The sequence below is a fragment of the Neovison vison genome, chromosome 13, assembly GCF_020171115.1.
Source record: "Neovison vison isolate M4711 chromosome 13, ASM_NN_V1, whole genome shotgun sequence".
Classification (NCBI taxonomy): Eukaryota; Metazoa; Chordata; class Mammalia; order Carnivora; family Mustelidae; genus Neogale; species Neogale vison.
The window spans coordinates 20,647,701-20,670,168 of record NC_058103.1 but is presented as its reverse complement, the minus strand read 5'-3'; the positions used below and the strand labels follow the sequence as shown (position 1 = coordinate 20,670,168).

Here is a 22,468-nt window from a genome sequence, read left to right as displayed (position 1 = left end):
CCCTCCTTTTCTCTAACCTGCTCTATTCCCCCTCTTTCTTTAAATGTAGTATAGAACCAAAAGGTCAATAAGTGAGTAATTTGGCACAGGTTGTAGTAATCAGTGGCAAAGGAAGAGGATTAATGATGAGGGAGGCAGGCAGCAGCGAGAAGAAGATTTTCAATCATAAAAGGAATCACAAACAGTGGAGACAAACATATTTGACAGTGATTTCTATAATACAATTGGTAATTACCAAAATTCTTCACTGGAGGTTAATATTTTCTGTGTGTGTGTGTGTGTGTGTGTGTGTGTAAGACATTCATTTGCAGTTACATTGTGCACTGTTCTTAAAAACAGAGTATTTATTGTCTTTGACTCTAAATGTGTGGTACCACACCAGAGTCCTGTTTGTATAAGGGTTTGAGGTACATTGAAACAAACAAATCCCTTCTCTATTAAGCTGCTCTGAGATCAGCTGAAACATTTTAAATAGACACAAAAGATAATCCATTTCCTCACTGACTGATGACAGTCAGTGGCTGTCATCTTTCTTGTGATGACTGTTAATGGTAGGTGCTACTATTGCTTTTTGTTTTCATTTTTTAAAGTACCAACCTACCTGGTTCACCTTCCATCAGTTTCTTGCTTTGCAAACCCCAGCATGCAAATCACCCCACAAGAATATCATGCCTAGTCACAAAAAGCTGCAAACCACTACCTACGACAGTCACTAAGCGGACTATCTGGAAAACACTAATGCCCCTCCCCGCTTTGTTGACTTACAGTCATCTCACTTCATTTTATTTCAAATAAGATAAAAATAGATGATTATGAACATGATTTTCCTATTCACTTTCCTGTTTTACTAAGTCATATTCAGGTCCTTTTTTTTTTTAAAAGATTTTATTTATTTGAAAGACAGAAATCACAGGGAGGCAGAAAGGCAGGCAGAGAGAAAGGGGGAAGCAGGCTCCCTGCTGAGCAGAGCGCCAGATTCGGGGCTCGATCCCAGGACCCTGAGATCATGACCTGAGCTAAAGGCAAAGATTTAACCCACTGAGCCACCCAGGAGCCCCCATATTCAGGTCATCTTAAAGCAACATCCGTATCTATAAGTTGGAGACAGTAATAATACTTCATAGGACTATTAAGAGGATTAATTGGGATAAGAAATGCATAAACAAACCTTGGTGCCTGGCAGGTCTTCCATAAATATTAATTCCACACACTATGTGTTTGCATCTCCTGCATACCAGTCATGGCATTGCATACTGGGACAAAGTGGTAAATGTCCCTGTGCCCTCCCAGAATCATCCTCTCCCTCTGTCCGACCTTCCTTGCTCTTTCCATGGGCAACCATAATTTTAAATTCAGATTTTAGTTAAATTATGCTAATGGAAGTGTTACATCTTTGGATAGCTACTAAATGTAATGAAACAGTGAAAAAAGCTACGTTGTGGCAATAATGAAATTGACTATATGATTGAATTTGAACATCAATCTCATTATTTAAGAGGGAAAAGGAAACGTTTTAGTTGTAGGATTTGTAAATGTCACCAGTATTTCTGGACACTTTCTTTAGTATCAATATTTTCATTAGAAATGAATTGAATTCTTCATTTAATTAAAAACATTGGGTTTATGGATTTTTTTTAAGTAATGTACATTTTTTGAGACATTCCAGAAGCTACATATGCTCTTGAAGGATATTAAAGTGGCATCACTGACATGATGTTTTTCAGATGACCCATAATTATATTTAATTTCTCTCCAAGGTAGTTTTAAAAATAACCTGGAACCTTCCATTTGAAGGACTTGATTTATTTTTTAGAAATGTTTTGGGAGAGGAGGGATAGGTGTTTGATTTTGTTTTTGTCACCTTAGTAGTGCTCAGGCAAAAGCATTTGAAATGAGCAGAAGGAGAAGATAATCTTTTCCTCAGCCGTTACTTCATTTCAGCTACTTTGGAGTAAACTATGACAGCATGGTGTTTGAGGGGAAAATAGAACAGAAATTTCTTAGTTCTTGTGGAAATCTAATAAATATTAATATAGGGGTATTATACTATGAAAAGTCTACAGTGTAGACTTGGCAGACCCATTGTTGGAAATAAACTCGGCAAGAAGAACACCAAAGACAAAAAGCTGATGTGGGTAAAAAAAATTGCCCTGGTTGAGGCTAGCAGGATCATGCATCAGCATCTCAGTAGTCCCCGTAGATGACCAGTCCTCTGGCTCTACAACCATGTGGTAAGCTGAGCTAATGACAGACCAACTGGATAATTTCTGTAATTTTGCTGTCAGTCATTTCTTCTTCTTCTGAATGTACAGTGCCCAGAGCCTGTATTTTCAAAGCACCCAGTGATTTGGGGATTTTAGAGATTGTGGGTACAGATGCAGAGATGGGGCTGTGAAGAATCGCTGAGTTAATTTAGAAAGGAAGGTAAGGGGGAAGTCGGATGCTGTGTGCTCACACTGGTTCTCTAGAAGAACTGAAGGATTCATTTAAGCAATTCTTAAATTGCCCCAGAAATTCTGATTTGCTTGGGAGGTACTAAAGTACATTTTTAGAAATCCCAATTTGAATAAATTGAGAACTTATGGTTAATTGTTTATTAAACTAGAAGGTAAAATGCAGTATCCTGCTTCTCCTTATGGTGACCCATGAGAGTTAAAATACAACTTCCATAGCTCTAGAAATCAAACGTATGGATGTACATATTCTTCCCAAGATGCAGGAATGTAGGCAAATCACTTTGTCTCTCTTTCTTTTTCTGATATATGATATAAAAAAAAAAACTGTTATAAGCAATGACATAAACCAAGCAAAACATGGGTGGGTCTGGGGGATGGAGGATTGGGCAACATTGCCACTTTGAGGACTAGCTGACTTAATGGCGCATTAAAATCTCCTATTTTCTCAAAAAGTAAAGAAGCTTACCAAGCTTAAATTCGGTATGAGGTCTCCACAGAGATAAAATGTTAAGAGTCTGTATTAGGGTCAAGCCGGGTCTTAGCCAATTAGATTTGCACACTTCCATTTACTATGTCAAGAGGCCTCAGAAGAACAGGGAACCAAGCTCAGTAAAATCGATTCCACTTGAAATTTTAATGGCCATTAAATTTTATCACTCTATTTTACCTAAAATTGGTAACTTAATTTTAGTTCCAAATTTATGGCAATAAAACTGGAAAGTAAGAGTCCCTGAAAGTGAAGTAAGTAGTCTATGTCCGAATGTATGGACGTTGAGTGACTACATCATTTTCTTTGGAGAATAAGAGAAATAGGAAAATGTGTCTGGTTCTGTTTATCCAAAGAGATGCAAAGCATGAGTCTTCAGGATTCAGGAGTCTCCTTTGAGTCAAGGGTCTACAAGAGCCTCTTAAAAAAAAAAAAAGACACCCTTTGAAAACATTTTTAAAACACAAATATAAAGTGTAGTTTTTGAGTTCAAGTGCCCAAATTTTTACTTTGTGACAAAGTTTTCTAAAAATTTGGTAAAGTTAAATGAGCCAAGTGTGTGTTACAAATTTCGTAAATTTTCCCACAAGGGGGGAATTTATTTCATGTGTCTCCATATACCACCCCCTTTGGAGTTGACTCCATGAAAACAACACTTCCAGAAAATAACCCTTAGTGCCTTTGTCAGAGTCTGAATTCTGGGCTCCATGAGCACTGGTGCTGATGAAAGAACAGCTTATGTTTTCTCGGGAAAAATGAAAACCACCTAAGCATGTTATGATGTTTTGCAGTGTTGAGCTTGTCTGGGAGTTTTTGCCACGTTTCAAGAGTCAACTGTCACCTCACAATTTGGGGCAGTTTCATTTGGGTCACAATTTAAATAATCACTTCAAGACCACTCTCCTTTATGTGTATCTGCTTATTCTTCTCAGTCACACCGCTGGATAGGCCTCAGACTTTGGATAAAGAATCATGTGTCTTCCATTTGAGCTGCTGTAACAAAACTACCATTGACTGAGTAGCTTAAACGAGAAACATGTATTTCTCCTAGTTCTGGAGGTCAAGAAGGCTTAAGATCAAGGCAGATTCGGTACCTGCCTTTAGTATCTGTCCCACTTCCTGGGTCATAACAGGAGAAGAGCAGATGGGACATTCTTGAATCTTTTCTAAGGGCACCATCCCATTCACGACAGATCTACCCTCATGACCAGTCACCTACTGAAGGCCCCATATCCTGATGTCACTTTGGGGATTAGGATTTCAACCTGTGAGTTTTGGAGGGAGGGACACAAACATTCGTAACTGGTTTAGCCAGCAGTTGGGTAGGCTAGTACGTAGACTAGAATCTCCCTGTCTTCTGTACTCTTGTACTTAAATGTCTCCAGAGGTTATGGAGAAAAGAACTTCCACAGTATTTAGTGTGGTAAAATACTAACTCACCCCTTATCTTCCCAAGAAAAAGACTGTAAGACTATAAGAAGCTAAATGATTTGTTGAAAGTACTAAATAAATCAGGCAATACTGGGGATTAATATTAGTGAAAGTCCTCACTGCTTTTCTATTAACTTTAAAACTATTACAAACCCGTAGGCTCTAGGCTTTCATGTACATGGCAACTGGTGTGTGTGTGCGTGTGTGTGTGTGTGTGTTTGTTTGTGTGTGTGTGTGTGAGAGAGAGAAAGAGAGTACATGTGTGTACTTGGCTGTTGGCACGTGGGGAAGATTTTAATTTCTGTTGCAAGATTATGAACAATCCAGTAATCTCAAATACTTCTAGGAAGGAGAAGGGCTCATTTTCCTTTTTCCGTTCTACACCTTTTCTTTTTGCTTATTCATCATGTTTTAAATAAACGGACCAAAGAAATTTGTTATTAAAGCCCTCCTTGGGCTTCTTCAATTTCAGTTTTAAACCAGGTTCAAAATATTCTGGCAAAAATCAAAGGCAACATTGAAAACGTTTGCATAAATTTTAAATTGTGCAAAAAGCGATAAACCTAAAATGAGCTGAAGGAATGAGTAATAAGCATCTCCTCATATCTTTGTCTTTTTATCATAATCAGTGATGATATGGGTTTTTAAAAATTGATTCTGAAGTGCATTCCCTTTCCAGAGTCTCTGCATTCCACTTAGTCTTCTAAATGTAATTTGTTAGAAGTTTAATGTTTACTTTTAAAAGTGCGCAGGCTTATTAGCATGCTAATAAATAACATTTAATGTCTATTAACATTATTTCTATATTTGCTCTTAAAATGGAATAGAAAAATATTACTTACAAGAGATTCCATGCCTTTACTACATTCTGGGTGTAATTGAAATCCCTAGTTCTCATTTCACTGTTAGAAAAGAACTAATAAATTTGTCACCAGTAAAACAGGAGTGGGGGGGAGAGGGGCCATTTATGAACTCGGTAATGAATCTAACTCGCAAAGCCAGACCTGAAAGACTTGGGAGACCAGCACAATAGAGGTGCCAGTTTGCTGTATAGCATCACAGCTAATTAAGTTTAGATCTTTGCTTTTCTTTATCCTTTTCTTTGAGATTTTCCCGGTGGTATTGGCTCTGTGTGCTTCAGCTGGCCAAACGTGAGACTCAGAAGTCAGAAGCAGTCACAGCTTACTTAAGAAAGGCATATGGCAAAAATATAATCCCTTTGATTATATGGTAAATAACTATAAGAATGGATACAAATAATGGTTTTTATCGGAACATGAAATTTTATTGTGATCTTAGTATGTGTTTTGTTACACCGTCACCTGGCATCTGTTAAAAATAAGGTTTTGGAATGCTATTCTGGCATGTGTAATTTTGAGAAAGAGGCTCTGAATTGGTTTTCCAGGGTAAGCCCTAACTTCTGTCGCACACAAAATATAGCCCTAGTGATAATAAAAAAGGTATCATCTATATAGATAAATATATAAATATATACATAGGGTTTGTGGGTTTTATTTATTTATTTATTTATTTTTAAAATAAACATATAATATACTTTTATCCCCCGGGGTACAGGTATGTGAATCACCAGGTTTACACACTTCACAGCACTCACCATAGCACATACCCTCCCTTATGTCCATAACCCCACCCCTCTTCTCCCAACCCCCCTACCCCCAGCAACTCTCAGTTTGTTTTGTGAGATTAAGAGTCACTTATGGGGGGCGCCTGGGTGGCTTAGTGGGTTAAGCCCTTGCCTTCGGCTCAGGTCATGATCTCAGGGTCCTGGGATTGAGCCCCACATCGGGCTCTCTGCTCGGCGGGGAGCCTGCTTCCTCCTCTCTCTCTGCCTCTCTCTCTGCCTGCCTCTCTGCCTGCTTGTCATCTCTCTCTGTCAAATAAATAAATAAAATCTTTAAAAAAAAAAAGAGTCACTTATGGTTTGTATTTTTTTAACGTAGATTTTGATTTTGAGAGAATAGACTCCTTTAAATCACATGGACCTGGATTATAGTCTAAGCTCAATCACAATGTGGAATTCAATACGTTTACTATCTTTGAGTCTATTTCTCTGACTATAAAATGAATGAAATTAATGATATTCACCTATTAAGAGTTTGGGAGAGCATTAAATGCAAACATATTTTCAGCAAATAATAAGCTTTTAATAAATAGTGTTGAGTTTATGGTACTGGAACTTTAAAAGGATGTTTTTGTTAACAGGCACAGCACACATACCATTGTTCCTTTCACTCCTGAAATTAAGCAAACCCTTTTCCTGTCCCAGGACCGTTGCATTTGGTACTTCCTCTCTCCGTAATGCTTTTCCCTTGGCTCTTTCCGTGATGGCTCATTTTCATCCTTTGAGTTTCAGCTCAAATGTCACTTCTTTGTGGGAACTTAACCTCACCAACCTGTTTAAAGTAAATCTCTGCCCTCAGTCCCCCATCACAGTTTTTGAGTCTTCTCCTTTGTCTTCTCCTTTGGCATGTAAAGTCCATAAAGGCAGAGAGACCTTATCTTCCTTGTTGATAACTGTGTACACAACACTCAGCAAAGTGTCTGCCTCAATAAATGTGAATGAATGGATGAATTAATTAAATGAATAAGTCACTGGAAGAGAGGGAGAGAGGAAAGACATTGGAAGGAAAGAAAAAGAAATAATAGATAAAAAGAATAAAGAACAAAAAGAAGAAACTTTCATGGTCTGAGGAATGATTTATATTCAGGACATATGTATTTATGCATATACAGCTTTTTGATGTTATTTTAAAGTTTAAAAGTTAAGTAAAAATTTTCCTGTTCCTGTTATCTTTTCTTGCCCCTGGTCACTGTGTTTCACATTATCTTCTCCTTCCACAATCTGACAGGGATTGTTTTGCTATAGGGTGACCTCCTGCTGTGAGGCAGGAAGTAATTCCTATAGGACATCAACACTTTAGAACAGAGGGTTGCCAAGCTTTCTGTAAAGGGCCAGAATCTAAATATTTTCAATTTTACAGGCTACATGCTGTCTCCCAATGACTCACCTCTGCCATTACAGAATGAAAGCAGCCATAGACAATATGTAAGGAAATGAGTGGGCTGTGTTCCAATAAAAATTGTTTAGGGAAACTGAAATTTGAATTCCATGTAATTTTCACATGTTATAAAATATTATTCTTACTTTGATTTTTCTTTATCCAAATAAAAGTGTAAAAACCATTTTTAGTTCATGAGCCTATAAAAACAGGGGGCAGGTTCGAATGGCTTCATGTCCTACTTTGCTGACCCCTGCCTTAGAATGAACTAGTTCAATGGTTTTCCATCCCACGATTGTTTGCCTTTGAAAAGATGAACTAGAGTCGGGGGAGGCAAAGAATACATTTCTATTGGTAGGATTTTTAATAATTTTGCAAATGGAAGGAAACATAATTTTGACTAATCAGACCTTCCTGAACTCCTAAAAGCACATTACATCAGTGCTCCATTATCCACAAGTAGGGTTGTGAGTGTTAAAAGAAGCTTTCATGACTGGCTAAAACTGCCCAGGTGCATCCATTAGCAAGCTCTCACCTTATTTACTCCTTCATATCATAGACTTTGGAATTTATGATTAGGTTCTTCTAAGGATATTAGAAAGTAAGAAGTTTGAGGATACTTTAGTTCTATAATCCTGAAAAATTTTAGCTCTATAATCCTAAAGAATCAAATGCTTTAAATTTCAAGTAATGATTTCCCTAAAATCTGTGTATTTAAGTCGGGTAAGGAATTATTTGGGGAAAACATTTTAAGAGCACAGTGTGATATCATTTTCTAAATGCGGAAATTAAAAATTTAGTAGAAATTATGGTAGTCCTATTAGTATTATTTTTATAACTGGCTATTTATAGTGCTTTCAAATATTTTAAGATAATAGAGCTTTCCAACTCTTTTCTTTACTCACATCTCTCTTAAACAGCCAAAGCAACTGTTTAAAATTCCACGTTGGGAAGATGCTAGTCAGACTGCAATGAAAATTCAGAATGAAGCTCACTTTGAAGAAAAAGCAGTTAAGTATTTCATAGGAAGGACTATTTAGGATATTTGAAACTGAATAGTCAAAACACATCTACTTTATTTTAGGACGTGTAGGATAAGTCAGCCTTCAGGTATGTATCTCAGCAGTGTAAGTAGAAACTAAGTTGTCCTTGTTTTTCTTGGATACTAAGAATAGTGTACCATTGATGGTCTAAGTACCAATAATCCAAGGTTAGTTTTAAATCCTTGAACTATCTGTCCCCTACGTAACCTGTGCTTGTATGTCGGGAAGTGGACATTAATAATAGTTTTAATCTTAGTCAAACTGAAGAGGAGGCAAGAAAAACCTAACTTGTGTCAGCCAATATATTATTTTAAGGCCTTCTGCTTATGTCTGGATACCCTTATCAACAGTCTGTCTCTTTAGTATAGAATAGGGGGAGGTAACTCTACAGAAGCCCACAGAAGGAATATGGGAATGAGGATGAGAGAGCCCCTCATACTTGTTCCTTGTCCTTTAATTCCTGAGAACACTTGAGTAAAATAACTGCACGTAAATTGAGATGTGAGTTATTGGAATTGCTCAAAGGTAAGCAATTTAATTCCCAAAGTGGACTGTTTGCTCATACCATGTAATGACTTAGCTTGTGATATGCCTGATAGTCAGCAACCAAGTGCTGCGATTCATGTATTCAGGAAGAAGGAGCTTGGGACAGTGGGTTTCTCTGTGAACACTCTCCACCTGGAGTCTGGAAGATGTGTGTCCTTGAGGGATTCAGAGGAGATGTCAGCCTCAGGGAGTCTCATTAGGCCAGCTGTGTCTGGTGACAGTCAGATACACACCCTCAAAGCAAACATACCCAATTGTTTTCCACAAGTTCTTCATGACACAAGCCTCCTCATAAATTACACCATAATCACTGCTGCACTGTAATTTGCATAAGAGTTCAGAGCATATTCAGCTGATATATGACTACCTCACCACTGGAGACATATACTTTATTTTTTTAAATATAAATCCTTGGGGGAGAAATATGGTGTGTTGGCTTCTGGGTTGCTGGCTTTCCCCCCTTGCTATTCAGCTACTGTGCCTACCTGTCTTTGGGGGACTGTCAGTCTTTGCAATTACACTGGTTGTCATTTGCATGGTCCCTAACTACCATCATAACCTTTATGTATCTGCAAATAATTTTCAGTTGTTCCCCAGTCCAGATGTCATTCACTGAACTCTTACTACCTGTTACCAACAGGTTTTCTGTGGAATTGTGCAGTTCTGGGAGAAAGAATGTTCTCTATCTTTTGCCCTTCATTTGTTTGTAGTCTTATCCTCTAGGTACCTGTGCACCACATTACATTGTGCATTAACAAAGAATCCTAATGTGATTCTTCATTTTAAAGGAAAAAAAAAAAAAAAGAAACCTCATTGCTTTCCTCTGAGATCTGAAATGTAAAGGGTAGATGTGAGACTTCTTTGATTTTAATTTTGTGCAGTTGACTGGAAACATTTGTAGGGATTTCAAGCAAAACCCTACTTCGCCTCTCGGGCTGCATTTTCCAGTGTGAAATCCGTTGGAACAAAGCAACGGAGCCCCGTTTCCCTATCTTTCTCTTCATCTTCCCTGCCCCACCCCCACCCCAACAAACACATGCACACATCCCTTTCCCAGTTCGGGACAAGTGCAATCTCAAACTTCTCTGAACAAGGTCAAATAGTGACACAAGCATTGTCAGAGTAGAAGGGATGGTGATCGCCTCATAAGAAGACTGCAAACCCAAAATGCCACCTGCCAGTGTTGCTGAAGAACCCTACAGAAGAACAGCGGGCTGTCTGAAGTCTGATCATGACAGTGGTAGTGGATAAAAGAACAGATCAGAAATGTGGAGCACATATTTTGATTCCCTTCTTAAATCCTGCTTCTGATTCTATCAGGTATTTGCCACACCCTGAGTGAAAAGCAGGTAACGTGAGTGTTACTGGGTATTCCCCCTAGGCCAGGAAATGATACATCCCTTTAAACTGGCTTTTTTTGATAAGTCAAAGTGTTGGGCAGTGGTGAGGTTGGGGAGTGGTAGGGGCAGGGAGGGTTATTGATGACTTTGTTGGTTTGGTTTTTTTTATTATGTTCAGTTAGCCAGCATGTAGTACATCATAAGTTTTTGTTGTAGTGTTCAACAGTTCATCAGTTGCACATAACACCCAGTGCTCATCCCAACACTTGCCCTCCTTAATACCCATCATCTGGTCTCCCCCATCTCCTGGTCACCCCATCTCCCCACGCTCCTACGTTCTGTAACCCTCAGTTTGTTTCCCCGAGTCCAGAGTCTCGCATGGTTTAGCTCCCTCTCCAATTTCTTCCCATTCAGTTTTGTTATTAACAACGTTGTAGACAAAATCTTGATGCCTTGCTGCGGTTTTCTTTTCGGTATTTCTGTGCTGTTATTTTGGATCCTGGAGTAGCTTATTTGAAAAGGAGACTTAAGCAGCTAGTGAAATGAATGAACAAGGACAGAGTATAGGAATCTAGTGACGGGGAAAGCAAACTCTGCTTGGTTGGGAAACCACGGCGGGCTGCTACATGCCACTTGTTCTGAAGTTTGTCTTGAGAGTAATTTTGTTTCACTTAAAATAGACAACATACAGTTTTACATATAGATCATTGACTCATTTGCTGTATTCAAAGTCAACTGAAGCTATATTTTAAAACTTTTTTGGTGTTGCAAAATTAAGGTTGTTTGCAGTTTTTAGCTCTTTGTTTTAATTTATTTTAAATCGCTATGTGAAACACTCATTTTTTGGCGATGACTAATAAAGGCCATTTCCTTTTCTTTCATTTTAATGTCTTGAATTTTGGAAAAGAATATATTTGGAATTATTTTGAGCTCTTTTAGTTATTAAAAGATGGCGGACAGTGTGTTAAATGTGACAGATTGTCATGTGGAAATTCATAGAGAAAAAAAAGCACATATTTGTATTTTGTTTTATGTCATTTATATAGAAGTAGTAAAGTGTGAATATTGATTAAGCAGTGTTAACATTGAACAGAAAAATGCCACACAGTGGTATGTCTGGATGAAGCCGAGGGGATTTTTCTTTCAGAAGAGAGGCCTTTCGCTTTTGGAACGGTAGTGGAAGGAGTCCCCATTGTGGGTCTTTGTTTTTGAAAATTATTGGTCCGTCGTGGTCTTTCAGTTCCAGAGAAGCTTTCAGAATTATTCTATACTCCTAAAGATCCTTAGACTTAGAAGAGTGAAAGACTTTTGTTAAATTCTTATACCAGTATTGTGCATTTTCATATGTCAATGGATATGTGTAAAGCATTCCTGGAAAATGCTGCATTATTGTGCTAAAGTCTGTAGGCCAGTTCAACTACACTTGACCAGAGGCAAAACTCTGATTATTTAGAACTATAAGGCCTCTAATTCATCTCTTGGATGGGATGGATGAATCAATATGTTTTATTGATTGGCGTGGCTAAGTCAAACTGTTAATAATCAGGGATTCAGATGCCAGTGATCCATATAGCACTCATTTCCTACCTTAGCCTACAAATATTTGCCCATCTCTAGTGATGCTAATGAATTTGTCTTGGTTCAGTCATAAATTCCAATGTACAACCAGGTAGAAAAGGCATATATACAGCTCAAAGCAGATTGCTAACGTGATCATAGAAAGTTATAATACATCTTTCTATAGTACATACGCTGTAGACCTCTTCCAAAATATACCTCTCCCTTCTTGCTCTGCCAGGCCCAGAATGAATTACAGTGTGTTGTCTGGCAGCATTATTGACACTCAGAAATTGTATGTAATGCTCACATTATGAAGAGTAGATAGCACTTTACATTGGAACTCAATGGCTATGCAGTGACTACATGGATAATTTTTAGAGTAAACTTTAAATAATTTTTGCCATTTTAGGCGTGTCTTAGATTGTTCCCCTCTTTAGATAGAATGAAAGAATAGTCACAAAAAAAAACCCCAAAAATGGATCCCCCCCCCAAGAACTTTCTTCTTCAAAACATTGAAGACATTTTTCCTTCGATTATTGTTTTAACCTTCCGCTCCCAATTCTTTCTTTCTTTGCTATTGGTCATTTATCCAGAAATACTTCATATAGTAGAAATCAGTAGATTCAGCTTAATAAAATAATTTATTTGTATAATGCTCTTACATCTTATTTCAAGTGTTTTTGTTGGGGGTCAAAGGATGTGAAGACCTCTGAGTCTACAGTTCTCCTCTAAGTGTATGCAGAGTTATGTGTATGTTGTGGATAAGGTACATTTTCCTGGGGAGAAGATCAAGTTTCATCAGACTCTCAAAGTCCCTGACTACAAAATAAGAGTGACTAATGTATAAAATGAAAATTGGAGATTAAACAACAAAACACTGTGCACTTCTGGTTAGAGTAGGAGAGGTGAAAAAGAACAGAATTTAATGTGCTGTACTTAGATGTTCATTCTAGGACATACACGGACGTTTGTTTTGTGGGCTGTATCAATGCCACAGCATTGGCTTAAGTTACCTCTGTTTTAATAAGAAGAACCAGAAAGGAAGTGTGGATGTATTTTGTTTCAGAAAAAATATGTGCAGTTGCCTAATTCTTTTATATATAGAATTATAATCGTATCTGCCATAAAACAAGTCAGCCATTTCCATTTTCAAAGCATTTCTTAATTTTTAAAAGCAAGTCAGTAAGTCCATAAAGACTAGGAGTAGTTTCTTTTATTGATAGCCTACAATTAAGATCAAACAACTGTACAGTTTAGACAAACCTCACTAATTGGCAGTGATGGCTGGCATTCGATTAGCTGCTGTTGATTGGCAAATGGAATTATTGAAATTCAGATTAATGAACCGAATTGTCTATTGCCCCAATTTTCTCATTTTGGTAACATATTACACTTTTTGTAGAAAACTCAGTACCAATTTGGAATGAAGTAGGTTATAGATGAAGAGACATAAGTAGGGGTGCCTGGGTGCCTGGGTGCCTGGGAGGCTCAGTGGGTTAAGCCTCTGCCTCTGGCTCAGGTCATCATCTCAGGGTCCTGGGACTGAGCCCTGCATCAGGCTCTCTGCTCAGCGGGGATCCTGCTTCCTCCTCTCTCTCTCCGCCTGCCTATCTCTCTGCCTATGTGTGATCTCTCTCTCTGTGTGTCAAATAAATAAATAAAATCTTTAAAAAAAAAAAAAGACATAAGTAAATTGCACTGAAGTAAATCATTTCTTCATCTTTATATTTTAACAAAATGGAGTTTTCTTGGACCGTTTGTGTTCATAGTCTTAAAGACTGGGCACATGTCTTGGTCAGCTTGAACAGCTACGACAATTTACCACAGACTGGGGGAATTAAACAACAAACAATTCTCACAGTTGTGGAGGAGGAGGAGTCCAAGATCGAGGGGCTGGCAGATTCGGTCCTTGGCGAGGGCTTTCTTCCTGACTTGTGGATGACCATTTTTTCTCATTATTGCCTTCCATGGCAGAGAGGAGAAAGAGAAGCATTCTGTCTCTTCTTATAAGGACACTGATCCCATCATGAGGACTCTGTCCTCATGACCTAACTATCTCCCAAATGTCCCATCTCTAAATGCCATTGCATTGGGGATTAGGGTTTCAATCCATCAATTTTATAAGAATAAGAACACGCAGTCCATGACAGTGTGTATTTCTTTTAAAAATCTTTTAACAAATATTCAAGTAAAATGAAGACACTGATACATAAATTATATCAGTTTATCTTTGCCAAACACAGAGATCTGAATTAAGACAGACAAAATTTAAATTCTACTATTTTTTAAAAATTTTTTTTTAAATTTATTTGACAGACAGAGATCACAAGTAGGCAGAGAGGCAGGCAGAGAGAGAGGAAGGAAAGCAGGCTCCCTGCTGAGCAGAGAGCCCGACGCAGGGCTCAATCCCAGGACCCTGGGATCATGACCTGAGCCGAAAGCAGAGACTTTAACCCACTGAGCCACCCAGGTGCCCCTAAATTCTACTATTTTGACCTCTTATGAAAACTCGTGATTTCCAAATAGCTTTATGCGTGCTTTTTAAAACTAGTTTTATGTTTGCCTTTAAAATGTGCTAATCCTAAATAATAGGAGCCCATAAATACATGGTATATGGAAAACTTAAGGCCCAAATAGTGGCTGTAAATATTTTGAGGCTTCCAAGATGGTTCATATAAATGTGATACTGCCCAAAGGCTGTTTCTGTCTCCGTAAGATATCTAATGAGGTTCTTCTGTTCCATCTGCAAAGGATGATAAAGCATTGCTGAATGGTTTTGTCCCAGATGGACTGTGAATAAGATGCCTGGTAACAACAGATCAAAGCCCCCTTGAGGCATTATTATATGCATTTATTATGAAGCATTCAAAAGTGACAGTACACAAGTCACCAACCAAACGGCAGTTATTTCGTGAAAATTATGGGGGCGAGGGTGAAGTTCTCTCAAGTATGCCAACAAAATGCAATTAAACAGATTATATTGCCAAGAACAGTCTGCTTTGGGCTGATTTTGCATAATATATTCATTTCACTTGTACCCACATAGCCAAATGTTTAAAGGGTAGGAGTGTTCAACTCTTTGTGGAAATCCTCAAAGGAAAGGCCTGTATGTGTTAGGTAAGGCTAGGAGTGTGGCTGTGAGCACCAAGTTCTCGCTGCTTCTAAGTGTCCTGTGTCCACTTCGGTCCCTGTAGGACCACTGAGGGATCTGAGCTGAGTGGCTCTCTGTACCACTTCCCCCTTACATTTTGGGCAAAATTAATTTGATTGAACAAAAAGGAAATCCAGATGTCACACATCTCCCATTGCTTCCAGTGAAAGAAAAGAAGGAAGAGTGGCCTTGATCTTCGCCCAAAAGATGGCTTTCTATTTCGTCAAGTCTTCACACTCTCCTCTCTCAAATTCAGCCTCTTTTCATTGACGAAGATTTCCTCTCCGTAGCTGTCAGCTCTGAAAAAAGTTGAGAATATAATTGTTGCTTTGAGAATGCAACCATTTACCTAATCATTTAGCTTTGTAGCAATATTGTTGTCAATGACCCTTTTTAAAACCTAGATTTTCTGGGGCCCCTGGGTGGCTCAGTTTATTAAGCATCTGCCTTTGGCTCAGGTCGTGATCCTGGAATCCTGCGATCAATCCTGCATTGGGCTCCCTCCTCAGCAGGAAGCCTTCTTTTCCCTCTCCTACTCCCCCTGCCTGTGTTCCCTTTCTCACTGTGTCTCTCTCTGTCAAATAAATAAATAAAATCTTGAAAAAAAGAAAACAGATTTTTCTGTAGAACCTTCACAGGTATTGTAGGTAGAGAGGGCCCATCTGAATTCAAGATTGACTGCATGTGACATCTTTCTTGTTTATATTTCCTGCCTTGTTTCAGTTAACAAATTACTTCTTAATCTTAATTGATGAAGTTATTCTTATGTCTGAACTTTACTTTCCAAGTCACACTTTGTACTGTGTACCTAACCGAGCACTGGTATTATGCTAAAGTCCTTTTTTATATTACTACTATCATCTAATTGTTCATATATTCAAATGTATGTATGTAATACTTATAAATCCTTACGTAGATAAATCATTTTACCAGTGCAAAAGTGGTAATGTTTATTCCATTTAGTCACTTTATGAGTTTCTGATATCTGTCATTAAACCGAACACAACTGAGATGAGAAGTACAGTGATTCTTTCCTGACTCTTTCTATTGTAGAAATCATCCTGAGTAGGAGTTTTCATTTTTTGAGATTTTCAAAACATTATTACTAATAGAGAATAAGTAGAAAATCTGAAAAATAAGTAAATTGAAATGATTTTTAATAGCTTTGTTTTTATAATTGTGTATTATGCTTTATTTGCAGGACCGTGTAAATGCGTTAGAAATGGTAAGTCGAGGCGTTTTCTTTCTCCTTCTGTCAGAGTTACTGCTTGTCCTGAGGTGGATTTCAGAGCACTCCCCAAAAGAAGCAGTTCGAGAAACCATTTCTAAAACTACATCTAGAGTTCAAAGGGAGGATAAGCTAAACTATACCTGAAAAGTATGTGGATACAGATTTTTTAAAGTGAAAAAAGAGAAAAACAAAAATGTGCCTATTTCACTAGTCACTGCTCTCTCAAGACTGAGGATACCAAGATGTATTAATCCATGGAAAGCATAATTAGCTTAAGTATAATCAGTGTCCTATATGCTTGCTTGTATCTTTATTGCCCAATTGCTAAAAGGACTGGTTGATCAGAAGCTGAGATTGGGAAACTGTTTATACTTCGAAGTACAGATATTCAACCTTAATATTTTTGTACATGATTTTCACGAATACCCAAATAATGTTAAAAGCTGGTCAGCCTTTTTCTTAATAATCTTGCTTGTAGGAATCTAGCATTAGGGAATTAATTTTTTAAGGTGAGTGAATGTAAAGACTACGTGTTTGCAATATTTTATGGTAAAATGATTTATTTTAAATGATTTTAGGGAGAAGGGGGGACAACTTAATTGTTTGACAATATAGTACTGAATGATCGGATAAAGGTATGGACTTTTCTGCCCAGCATACCACTGCTGTTACAGAAAAGGCTTATAATAGAAAACAGACTGAAAAGACAAATAAAATCATGTGTACTTCAGTGATAACAAGGTAATGATAGACGTATGAATAAAGAATAGAAGAGACTGAGAAAAACTCATAAAAATGACTTGTTAGATGAGAGGACTGTGATTTCATTCCTTTCTCTATTTTTTCAAGTTTTATAAAATGTTATATTCCTTTTATAAATAAACCTTTTTGGAGTAAAAACTATGTGAATTGGAAGAATGGTAAAATAATTTATGATACCACCTTACGACAAAAGATTATTTAGTCTTAAAAAGTAATTTTTTTCAAAAGTAAATATTGCTGTGCTGTTATACCGGGGGAGGGGGAGTGGAATACACAGGCATATGGAGAGTATGATGCAAATATTGAATATTTTGTGTTAAAAAATACTTTCAGAAAACAAGCACACAAAATATTATGAGTGGCTTGGGTCTAGTGGTGATTTTTTTTTCTTTATATGTTTTTAATGAACAGGAAAAAAATAAGAAACCTTTAAACAATGTGGCAAATAAAGAATAAAATATTTATTTTGTGAGTGTGAGAAATGGAAAGATGCTAATGGAGCTCATTTTAGTCCTATGTAAGCAAGTGATTTTGACTGACGGTGTCCAGACCCTCATGGGTAAATAATCTATCCCTTAGATTTAACTGGGCCATTTGGAAATTACACTGACCTTCTCAGTTTCAGTATGATGACATTGTAGGTGGATAAAATGTTTAGTGTTCTTCCACATATATTTTACTTACTCTTAGGAAGTGTCTTGCCAACAGGATTTGGCTTGTGAATTAAATGCTCTTTTTAAGAGTATGAACAAAAACAGAAATTTTGAGTCTGAGGACTTAGGTTCAACATACAAAATGCCACTTACACAACATTCAGCAAGTCACTTGTGTCTTGATTCCCTCATCTGTAAAAATGATAATAATAATAGTAATTAAACTTTGTCAGGTTGTTTGAGAATTAAGAGACAGAATATATGTGAAAACATTTAGGGCCAGACAAGTGTTAGGTTATCATTATATGATTGTTTATTATTTCTTACTTAATCATTTTACTTATGCCAATATACCATACAAAACTGAAAATTATACAAACAACAACCAAAAGCCTATAACTCTTATTAGTATTTGTTAGTCTTTTGTGTTTATCTAATCTCTTTACTAAAAGTACTATGGAGTATGATCTTAAGTAATGCCTTATTCTAAGGGTTCCTTTAGGAATAAAGGTAAAAATAAAAAGTCATCATGAGAAAAATAAAATTGATTAAATGGATGAGGTTTTTTACAGTGGCGGTTTTCTCAAGATGGTTTTAATTTGAAATAATTATCATAAGTAAAACCATAAAAATGAAAATGCTTAGTAATAATGTTAATGTTCAAATATTCTGAAGTTCTTTGACTTCATATGGCATTATAAGCAGCAGATTTAATACACTTGGTAGACTATTCAACTGGTAAAGTATTTTATAGTTCATAAAATCAAATATGCTGAAAGTAATCTCAGGATCATTTATTATTCTCTCACTAACTCAGCACTTAAACTGTAGGAAGTGGTGTGGTCTACATTTGGTTGGGTTGGTATTTTTTTTTTTTTCATTGAGAAGAATTTTATTTTTAATGTGACAATGTTGAAAAATTTTACTCATATGATATTACAATACCTAATGTAAACTTGAGCATTTGTGCAAGAGAAAATTAAGATGAAAATATATAAGCAAGTATAATAGAACATTAAGATGAAAAATTTAACTGAAGCATATTGCAAAGTGGGGTGTTAGGCAAAATGCAAAATTTTCAAAATAGGTTAACTCAAAACAGTTTGAAAGAACTTTTTGTCTCTCACCTTTTTGGGGACATATAACTAATAGTCCGTGATGCTACTCATAATCAAACTCTTTGCACATTTTACGTAGAAAGTGTTGAATGTCGGGTATATGTTATGGTAATACAAGTCTGCAAAAGTTTGAAATTTCATTGTTTCATTAGGAGATTTGAAAGGTTCAGTAGTTACAATACATGAAAATAAGATGGTCTTTTCATCATAATGAGCACCTTGATATGGCCTGTCACTAGTGATGCACATTATCATGTGTCCATGTATCCCCTCTTCCTCAACGTTTCTCTCTCCTTCACTAGCAGGTGAGCTTTTTGGATTAGAAATTACACTTTAATTTGGGGTGTAAATGCATCCCAGATCCTGTCAAAAACTCCTGCTATATATTGGACAATCCAAAAACATTTGTAGAAGGAAAGAATGAAGGTCAAACTGTCCATATATGACCCTCACATAGACTGTTTTTATGAATATAGATATACACAGAACCAGTTCAGTAGTTAAAGGGAAAAAAATTCCCCAGAAGCACATCAATTTATTTTTTTTCCCTAGCCTTTCTGATTAGTATTGCACTTTACTTGATGTTTCACGAAAGCAGTTACGATTTTCATTTAAGTTTAATGTGAAATTTTTAGGAAGGCACCAACTTTCTGCCAAAATATGGCATGTTGATTCTCCAAATAAATCCAAGTGATTATCTGAAAAAATCTAGATTGATAGCCCTAGTTGATGGGTTATGGATGAGACATAGCAGTGGATACTTACTGGCTACTATATAAGGCACTGTGTTGACACTGAAGAGGAAGAGGAAGAACTGATTAGTTTTCTCAAGGAACCTGTACTTTAATTGAGGAGAAAAGCTATTTCCATGTAAATAAATTAATGATGTAAGATAAAAACACACTGTCTACACCACATGAATGAAACACAATGCGTTTTATAGGAACTCTTATAAAGAAAAAAAATTGTAAAATAAGACATCATCATGCTCTAGGTGCCAGGACAACCATGGATCTTGTAGTTTGGGGGACATGATGGAGGAGATTAGATTTATCTCTGAAATGCGAAGCATCAGTAGTGTCAGCGGAAAGAGCCAGAGAAGACATCCCATGTTGGGGCTATGATAGAACTTGGAAGATAATAAGGAACAAAAAGGGGTTGTTAAAAGAATATTTTTCCAAAAAAGTAAAACTATGAAATCATGACTCTTACACAAATATGAAATGAAGTCATGACAATGAGTTTATTTAACTCATTGATGAGAGAATTAGTAAGATGTTAAAGTTGACTTAAAGGAGCAAAGAACCACATAGGTAGGTACTAGAGCACTGAAGTGAGTTTAAAATAGATGTAAAACTGGCTTCTTCTAAGGTGGTGGAAGGAAATCAATTGAACCTCCCTCGGACCACATTTATTTGCATGTCTATGGGCAAGAATCATTTGCAATGCTATCAGTTACCAGAACTCAGAGGATTAAAGTGGTAGCCCTGCCTAAGAGCCAATTGGGAATCTTTAATGGTTTTTTGTTTTAGGTTTTTCTTTAAGACTTTTATTTATTTATTTGACTGAGGGAAAGATCACAAATAGGCAGAGAGGCAGGCAGAAGGAGAGGGGGAAGCAGGCTCCCCGCTGAGGAGAGAGCCCTATTTGGGGCTCCATCCCAGGACCCCGAGACCACAACCCGAGCCGAAGGCAGAGGCCTAACCCACTGAGCCACCCAGGAACCCCCTATTAATGGTTTTTAATCAGGGCTTTTGCTGGTAAATGTGGTGTGTAGGAATCCAAATGCTGTAGTTCCGTGCAGGGGTAGAGTAAAAAATGGTGAAAGACTGCATGTAGGAATGGGGAAGTGCATGTTGGAAATAATCCAACTTTAGAAATGTGGTTGAAAAATCAGGGGTTGGGCACTTGGTACCAAAAAGGCAGGGGTAAAGAGATGCCCTTGTTTAGAGATGGGAACTAGTGAACTTAGGAAGTGGGAGGTCAAGGGTAAAGCAGAGATAGAAACAGAACAGTAAGAATCATTTGAGGAAGTTTAAAAGGAACGTAAGACAGTTCAGCTTGGAGATATAAATTCATGTCAAATCTGTCTTTAGTTTGATTTCCATTAATACCATGATATTTGCATACCTTCATATTAGAGTTAGGCCTGACAAAGAAATCCACAAGTAACAGTGGGTTAAGCAAGATAGAAATTAATTTCTCTCTTGTGTAACAATCCAAATATATGGTGTCTGTGGCAGATACGGTGTCAGAAACCCAGGCTGCCTTCTGTCTTTTTGCTCCACTGTCCTCAAAATACTGCTTCCCGTTCCTGATCCAAGATGCCTGTACCACCTCCAGCCCTTATATTTGCATTGTAACAAGAAGGGAGAACACTTAACTTTCCTTTAGTAGAAACTAGAATTTGCACATATTATTTCTGTCCATTTCCATGGGCCAGAATTCAGTGGCATGATTATAACTCTGGGATTCAAAAAGAGAACCAGATAAGCCATAGACTTTTGGAAGTTTCAAAGTAAACGTCTAAACAACTCAAGTTTAGAAAATAAATTATAGTAGAAATCATGAAATAAATAGAATTGAATAACAGCAACACTGTGTTATAAAATGTGAATGATACAGCAAAAATAGTGTTTATGGGAAACTTACTGGCTTACATACTTATATTAGAAAAGAAAGATAAAAAATAATGAACTTATCACACAACATAAGAAATTAAAAGCATGGTATAAACACTTAAGAACAAAAGAAAGGAAAAAATAGAAAAAAGAGTATAATGAATAGAAAACAAGCATGCAGCATACAGGGCCAATAAAGTATAGTTGGTTGTTTAAAAAGAATAAAAATCAATATCCAGCATGGCTGATGAAGAAAAAAAGAAGATACAAATGAATCACAGAAGAATGAAAACGTAGATAGAACTATAGCTATTTTAGAATTTAACCATGTACAGGGTATTGTGAATAATTTTGTAATTATACATTTGCAAATTAGGAGAAATAGCTAAATTCCTAGAAAAATATAATTTTCCAGAACTAAGAAGAAATAACATACTGTGAGTAAATTTTTTAAAATCACAAAAAGTTTCATTAACAATTTTTAGTCAGTTACAGTTTTCTCCAGAAAGTGCCACCAAGCCCAAATAAATTTTATAGATAACTTCTACCAAATGTTACGGGAACAGATGATTTTAATTTTATAAAAACTCTTACAGAAACTAGAAGAGGAGGGAACACGCCAAACTCATTATGAGTTGGCATAACCTTCGAGACAAAACCAGGCATAGAAAGTATAAATAAGGGAAATTAAGGGACTTTTCATGCATTAACATGGATGCAAAAATATTATACACAAAATATTAGCAAAATAAATCCAGGAATGTATTAAAAGGATAATTCATCATGAACAAGCTGCGTTTATTCCAGGAATTCAGAGTTGGTTTAATATTAGAAAATCAATCAATGTAATTTACCATGTGACAGATTAAGGAGAAATAAATTTAATAAGGTCATCTCAGTAGATGAATAAGAAGCATTTATTCCCATGATATCATTATCATCATCAAAAACCTTTTAGCAAACTAAGAATAGAAGGGAATTGACTTACTAAGTCATGTGAAAAAACCCAATAGCAAACATTACCTTAGCATTTTGAAAGTCCTCCTTTG

General features: G+C 36.7%; 1 protein-coding gene across 4 annotated transcripts in view; it reads left to right on the top strand.

Moving 5' to 3' along the window:
- Nucleotides 1-22,468, top strand: part of CEP128 (centrosomal protein 128) — a 398,290-nt gene that overhangs the window by 328,635 nt on the left and 47,187 nt on the right. For all 4 annotated transcript variants that reach the window (XM_044229569.1, XM_044229570.1, XM_044229571.1 and 1 more), the window contains one exon: nt 16,236-16,259. In XM_044229569.1, the coding sequence (XP_044085504.1) occupies nt 16,236-16,259 (24 nt within the window). The remainder of the gene's footprint in view (nt 1-16,235; nt 16,260-22,468) is intronic.